A 7,465-nucleotide genomic window follows, 5' to 3' on the forward strand; every position below is an offset into this window, starting at 1 on the left:
ATTCATAGGGTTCTGTTTTAAAACCTGAGCCACAGTGTTATGCTCTCTATTCTGACTGAACCTCCCACAGAAGTACCAGTGAAGTTTGTTTCCATATGACATGAAAACCTTAAGCTCATGCATTTCTTAAATTTGTAACTAAAGAGGCTTTAAACTGCATCAGTTGTCTTAAATAGACATTGGATTTTGTTAGAGCAGTGAGTAAAATGGAAATAATATGCCCATTCTTTCTCTAGAATGAGAAGATACTAATTCTTTAAGGAAAGTAAATGTGCATACCTGAGAAATTGTAATAGATCAAATACAGATCTGAATTTGACAGTGATCTAAAGTGAAGAGTAATAGTTCAAATTTAAAAAATCTTTCTCTGTTACAGGAATTCTGTGCAGCATGTTTTCTGCATGGAACTGGGTGGCCCATGGCTTATATCTGCTCTTGAATATTTGTTTTCTTGAAGGTAAGACTTCTGTGTCTCAAACACAAGAGACTTGTAGAACTTCTTTAATCGGATACTTGAAGCACATACTTGCTTTTTGCCTAGATACTTGTGGGGTGGGGGCAGAAAGCAAGGTGTATTAGGATACAGAGACTTAGTCTTTGCTCTTAATACTATGGTAAAATAATGCATGTTAAACCAATACTCACTTCTGCTTCTATTCATTGCTCATCTGTGTACAGAGATAGTGAAGAGTGACTTTGGTCAGTGTTAGGTTGCTTTGGTTCCACTGGCATCACTGGAGCTGGTCACTGTAGCAACCTGAAGTTTAATTTCACATATGCCAAACAGTATCTAAATGAAAGTATGTCTTGGTCAGACTAAATGCTGTTAAAGCAATAATCTACCAGTGAACTAGTGTAGTAGGCTCTATGATCAAGTTAGAGCTGTGGGCCACTGCTATTGTGTAGCAAATGATCATCCTCAAGATGTTTAGTATGGCTGTTGATTCAAGGCAGTATTTCAGCCATCTATTTCATCTCTAAAACTTGACACTTTTCTCTTTATGTGTCTCTGTAGCAATAGTCACAATCTTATTGTTGGGTTGAAGTTCCTTTGTAAAAAGAGTACTATCTATAATTCCCAAATATGTTTATAGTATACACACTGACGCTTTTGAAATTGACAACTCAAGTATTTAGCTGTTTGCATGCAATTCTTCTAAAACTAGTCCACCACAACAAAGGTGCACACTTATCCCAATTTTTTGCTGTTAACTTTCTCAACAGAAAATACCTTTTTTAACTGCAAGAGTAACCTCAAGTATATTGTCTTCCTCCTTCAAAACATACTAAATATTCAATCCTTGACTCTCCTCTCTCTCTAAAGGCCCCTGTTTATTAATAGAGCTTTTCTTGCTTGGTAAAATGCTTTTGGAAAGCCTAGGGAACACTACACTGGTTTTGCCCCTTAAATCTCCTTGGTGGTCCACTAATGCATTTCAGTTTTATAACTGTCAAGTAACTAACTCATCTTCTGCTTAGACTCGTGGTATTTTTAACATTATACTAGTGTTGTATCAGCAATATTGATTATGGTATGCTCTGTAGTTTTTAATAAAGATGCAATTCTTTTTCTTTTTAGTTTCAGGTGGACTTGTACAGTCATGTGGTCACATCATCCCAGAGTCTCCTGTATTGGCCCTTGGTTCCAATTTCACAGCATTATGCATTTTGAATGAGAGTTGTCTTGACTTTGGCAATATCTATGCTAATCAAATTATCTGGAAAATTAAAAATAGAGTGGTACCGAAAGAACAGTATCGTGAAATAAACAGAACAGTTTCCAGTGTCACATTTAATGACACTTCTTCACTAGCTACTCCTCTGACATGCAACATTTTAGCAGATGGACAGATTGAGCAGAACATCTATGGAATTACAGTTACAATAGGCTGTAAGTACCACATTTCTTGCTTTTCATTCTGGTCTTAAGAAAATTGCTTCTGAGAAACAGGGAAGAGAATGCAAACAATAGAAAGTGTGCACGTTTTGACACTTATTTCCATTCCTTCAGTTCCTGGATAATTGTATAAAAACATTGTCAAATTACATGCCATCAAAGCTGGTAAATATGCACAGAATAAAGTTTTCTGAAAAATAAAAACAACTCTGGAGTATTTCAGTGTTGAAATATGAAGAAAACAGAATGACAGAAAACAACAGAAAAATGTTGAAGCAGTAAGATTTAAATTACAGAAAGACGATGTGAATTTAACTGAAACAGATCCTAGGAAATAAACTAACTTTTCCTGACTTCTGTTTCAGTGTTCAAGGAAATACAATAAGGTTGTATGTCCTGCTGTCATAATAACACTATGTCCTGGTTTCAGCAGGGATAGTGTTAATTTCCTTCCTAGTAGCTGGTACAGTGCTGTGTTTTGGATTTAGGATGAGGTTAAACCATGACACACTATGAAATTAATGTTTTTTTAATTAATGGCCTGAGAAATATTTAGTCCATCTGTATCACTAAAGCTAACCTGAAGTGTCTTAAGGATGGAACGTACTATTTGGATTACTTTACCTCTATACATAAGAAAATACTTTTAACTAATTATAAGTTTTCCTTGTTCAAGCATGATAGCACTTGCATAGTTCTGAGCAAGTGCTCTTTGAGACAAGACTGAGCTCTTGAGAAGCTAACATGAATAACTTAATATACTACTTCTTAATTAGTTGGTGGACTGTTTATAAAATAAGTGTTCAAGTGTCCTTGATAGAGTATGAATAGCTGATGAACTATGTTTCCTCCTACTGTTGGCAAAAGGTATTGCAGTTGTTGCATGGTCTGTGCACAAAAGGCTGGCTTGAGTTCACAATTTAAACTAATGTGGTTCTAGCATAAGTTACAAAATGCTTTCACAGAAAAAGTGTTTTCTATTTCAACTTCTAAGGTGTAAATTTCTTACCAGAAAAGATGTGACAGGCAAAATATATGGAAAGGTGAGGACAGATACAATATCCTATGGTAAACTGAATGACAGTACAGATAACATTCTACAATTGTAATTCACATATGAATCTTGAGATGCAGTTGTATTTAAAGCTACTGTATTTTCATACTGTCAATTAAAGAAAAATTCTGTAAATAATGAGAATAACAACAGGTTTGAGAAGAATACAACTATTCAGGAACAAAACTCTAATGTTCATAAGGTACTTCAGTTGAAAATAGCATTCTGCTTGAAAGGAAATAAGATTCTTCAAGTACATTATACTCTTGTAAATAGTGATAGTCTAAAAGCTAGAAACAAACTCTTAGTGTGCTATGATTTGAATTAAGAAGGAAGAAAAAATATTCAGCTGCACTCTGAAAGTTTCTTACGCTACTAAAGTGCATTGATGAAGATCTCTTATCTTTCTTGTAGGTGTTCGCAGCTAAAGCATCCTTCTTCCATAGCTCACGTGGGGGAGAATAGACCTATCACAATTGCCTTAGAGCTCAGTTTATTGACAAAGTCAGCATATGCCACTCCAGCTGTAGTGCTCACTAGCATTTTTTTTTCTGTGTGAATTAAAATAGATTTAGATGAGAAATGGTTGATACCAGGTTTTCTGTCCTAAAGAATGAGAAATCTTCTATGCTGTTCCTTACTGTCACGTACTTATTCCTTATACAGCCTGCTGTTTCTCAGAGCAGCTGGCTAAGCTTCTTGACTTCCATTGCTGGATGGTATCTAGCGCTTTTTGTCCCCTCCTTTAGAAATAAATCTGACTATAAATACTTCTGATGTTCACTGAAATTGCTCTAATGAGACGCTTAACGTGATTCTTACTGGATTGAAATGTGTATATAGATTAATTATTGCTAACTTTTTCTGTACAGTGCCCCCAGAGAAGCCCAAGAACTTAAGTTGCATTGTGCATCAGGTGTCAAAACTCACATATCCTATGACTTGTACCTGGAACCCTGGAAGGCATACATTCCTGGACACTCACTTTAGGTTGAAATACAGATGGTAAGTAGCCCTCTATAGAATATCTAAATAATTTTGAAGAATATTTGTAGGCTAAACCAAACTTCCTTGTAATTCCTTGATACTTTGGAAGAGTTCTTAACTTAAATCCAGTTTTCTGAAGCATTGCTGTCTATTTTGGGGAGAAGGGAAGAGTTAAGTTCACATTTAAAGTAACTCTAAGTCAGACTTGAAATTTTGTTGCTGCACTTGTTTTGAAGTAACAGCTATCTCATATTTTTCCATTATTCAAATACATGATTAGTGTGGCTTGAGTACAATACACCTAATTATTAGATGGCTGGACCCAAATTACATATTTTATGTTTTTCTGTGGTGACTGTTCTATCCCACTCTAAACAAATAGATGTCTCTGCTCATTGCAGGAAGGTCGGACTAGATGACCTTTAAAGGTCACTTCCAACCCAAACCATTCTATGATTCTAAGTAGAGACACCCACATACAATGACTGATTTTGTAAAGGTATTATCTACTCTGTACTTTTCTAAGAACTCAGGATGATGTTTGTCCATGATTAATCCTAACATGAAAGCTTCAGCGAAAGTATTTCTCCTGTGAAAGCAAATTAACTTAAGTATTTTTCAAACTCTTCAAATGGTCTCTTGTAGTTTAAAATGGAGTGGACAGAATTGTTGCTCTGCTCTGGAAACAGGAATGACTGCCTACAGCTTTCCATCTACCCCATTCCACTAAAGTGTTTTGGTAACAAGCGTAGTAGAAAGTATGGCTAGATAGAAAACCTTAATGCTTTGCAAATCTCTTGATGCCCCTAGAAGTACCTGCTGTTAGTGTAGCAGAAGATGGTGAACAGAAATAATGATGTGTTGCAGCCGTAACGCTGTACTCTTGAAGGGTATGTAGGTAATACTGAGTACACCTTTTAATGCATGAATATGCTTCTAGTTACTAGCCATATTGCTTTTGATTAAATGTATCAATTCTTGATCTTTATTTTTTAAGCTAAGTCAGTTTTTTATACAACTTTATAATTACAATACCATGGCTTGTGCTTTTGAAGCTATGTGACTTGAAGTCAAGAGATTTTATTCTAGTTTCTATTCTAATGCAATCATGCATTTGTGGCTGAACAAGCCATTCTAATCTCTTCACCTTTTCTTCCCGTGCCTCTGCTTACAAAGATAATGGCAGAGAGGAGACATATGATCTAAACTGATTGATCATTCTGATCTACTTAAAAATATTCTCTAAAGGAAACCAAACTTACTGCTTTATACCTTGTTTTTCCTTCTCTTTTATTTAGGCCACAAGAGAACTTTCCTGACTGTATACCAAAAGATGTAAACAATTCTTGTACAATTACTGATGTTCAGTTCTTTGTTAACCTGGAGGTCTGGGTAGAAGCAGCAAATGCTCTTGGGAAGGCTGAATCTGATCCTCTTGTTCTTGATCCCATTGAGATTGGTAACTATGTGCCTCTTAATAATGCTTTAGTAGTACATAACTGCTGCTTCTGTGCATATTGCTGAATTGGTATGTTAATGTTTCTTCACTATAAAAACTAACACTGCCAAAATATTGTTGACTAGAACTTGAACTGTGCTGGACAAAGGTAGGGAAGGTGAGATATTTGGTCACAATTCAGATAGCAAGTTCTTGTTGAGTAGTCTGCTTTAGAAACTAGTGTGAAGTAGTGGCTATTTGAGCTTATGAAAGGCTCTAATGGTAGTGTTACAGCATAGCATACCAACTGCTAGAGGCATGATAAAATACCTGTAGAGTTGACTGTAACTCCTTCTCTTCTAGTTAAACCTCTGTCTCCACATAATTTATCAGTCAACTCAGGAATACTACCTACTGTTCTGAAGCTTTCTTGGGAGAATCGGATTTCAGCCGCTGTGATGAAGCTGAAATTCAATATTCGCTATAGGATCATTGGTGACACAAACTGGATGCAGGTAATACCACTAATGTCCCTTGTCACTTTCCTGCTGTAACCCAGCCATTTGTCAAACTGCAGAAGAAGTTCCCTCACTGCTGCAGTTCAGAGGATTCACTTTATTATCCTTAGGCCTTATGTGGCCTCCCAAGGTAGTTTACCTGGCCTGTTCATGAAGGCTGTGATACAGGTTTTTTGGAACAATCTATAGTACAGTGACCTTGTCTTTTCTTTGTGGACTTCTCTGCTGTCCTCTTCATCATGTTGCATTATGTTTATTTTGAATTTTTGTTCTGTACATGCAACATCTAGAACGTTGATGAACTTTCATCTTCCCATGCACATGCAAGACTACTGATCTAAGTGTCATTTAAAGCTTAGGCAAACACTGTACAATGCTGGGATGCTTTTTTGAAATTGCTGTACCTGCACTTGAGTCACAACAACCCTATGCAATGCTACAGGCTTGGGGAAGAGTGGCTGGAAAGCTGCCCAGCAGAAAAGGACCCCCTGGGGGTGCTGGTAAACAGCCAGCTGAATATGGATTAGCAGTGTGCCCAGGTGGCCAAGAAGGCCAACAGCATCCTAGCTTGTATCAGAAATAGCGTGGCCGGCAGGAGTAGGGAAGTGATTGTGCTCCTGTACTCAGCCGTACCTTGAATACTGTGTTCAGTTTTGGTCCCTGACTACAAGAAAGATATGGAGGTGCTGGAGCGTGTCCAGAGAAGAGCAACGAAGCTGGTGAAGGGTCTGGAGAACAAGTCTTATGAGGAGCGGCTGAGGGAACTGGGGTGGCTTAGCCTGGAGAAAAGGAGGCTGAGGGGAGACCTCATCGCTCTCTACAACTACCTGAAAGGAGGTTGTAGCGAGGTGGGTGTTGGTCTTTTCTCCGAAGTAACAAGCGATAGGACGAGAGGAAATGGCCTGGAGTTGCGCCAGGGGAGGTTTAGATTGGACGGGAGGAAAAATGTCTTTACTGAAAGAGTGGTTAAACATTGGACCAGGCTGCCCAGGGAAGTGGTTGAGTCCCCATCCCTGGAAGTATTTAAAAGATGTGTAGATGCGGCGCTTAGGGACATGGTTTAGTAGTGGACGTGGCGGTGTTAGGTTTATGGTTCGACTCAATGATCTTAAGGGTCTTTTCCTACCTAAATGATTCTATGATTCTATATAGTATGGCTGTCCTGCATGCATGCCGTAAGCCTGATTCAGTCAAGGAACTGGAAAAGAGTAAGGAATGTGTTATCTGTAATGTACTATAATATGTTCATGTCATCAAGAGTTGTGGTGGTTTTTTTCTTCTAGATCAGTCTATGGACATATTTTCAATAGCTTCTCAGTTTTGCCTTTTTTAAGCCTTCTCTCAGAGCAGCAGTATTCCAGAAACAGTCTTTTCATCAAGATTTGGTTTGTTCATTGATTGGTTCAACAAGGCCAAGTGCCGGGTCCTGCACTTCGGCCACAACAACCCCATGCAGCACTAGAGGCTTGGGGAAGGGTGGCTGGGAAGCTGCCTGGTGGAAAAGGACCCCCTGGGGGTGCTGGTTGACAGCCGGCTGAACATGAGCCGGCAGTGTGCCCAGGCAGCCAAGA

At 38.2% G+C, this 7,465-nt stretch overlaps 1 protein-coding gene across 1 annotated transcript in view; it reads left to right on the forward strand.

Annotated features, from left to right (window-relative positions):
- Nucleotides 1-379: 379 nt before the first annotated feature.
- The window catches only part of IL6ST (interleukin 6 signal transducer), a 26,164-nt gene continuing 19,078 nt past the window's right edge, over nt 380-7,465 (forward strand). Inside the window, exons 1-5 of the mRNA XM_009272520.1 lie at nt 380-457; nt 1,580-1,891; nt 3,824-3,956; nt 5,237-5,397; nt 5,740-5,891. Coding sequence (XP_009270795.1) covers nt 391-457; nt 1,580-1,891; nt 3,824-3,956; nt 5,237-5,397; nt 5,740-5,891 — 825 coding nt within the window. The 5' untranslated portion in view covers nt 380-390. The remainder of the gene's footprint in view (nt 458-1,579; nt 1,892-3,823; nt 3,957-5,236; nt 5,398-5,739; nt 5,892-7,465) is intronic.

The sequence above is a fragment of the Aptenodytes forsteri genome, unplaced genomic scaffold (assembly GCF_000699145.1).
Source record: "Aptenodytes forsteri isolate BGI_AS27 unplaced genomic scaffold, ASM69914v1 Scaffold92, whole genome shotgun sequence".
In the NCBI taxonomy this organism is placed as follows: Eukaryota; Metazoa; Chordata; class Aves; order Sphenisciformes; family Spheniscidae; genus Aptenodytes; species Aptenodytes forsteri.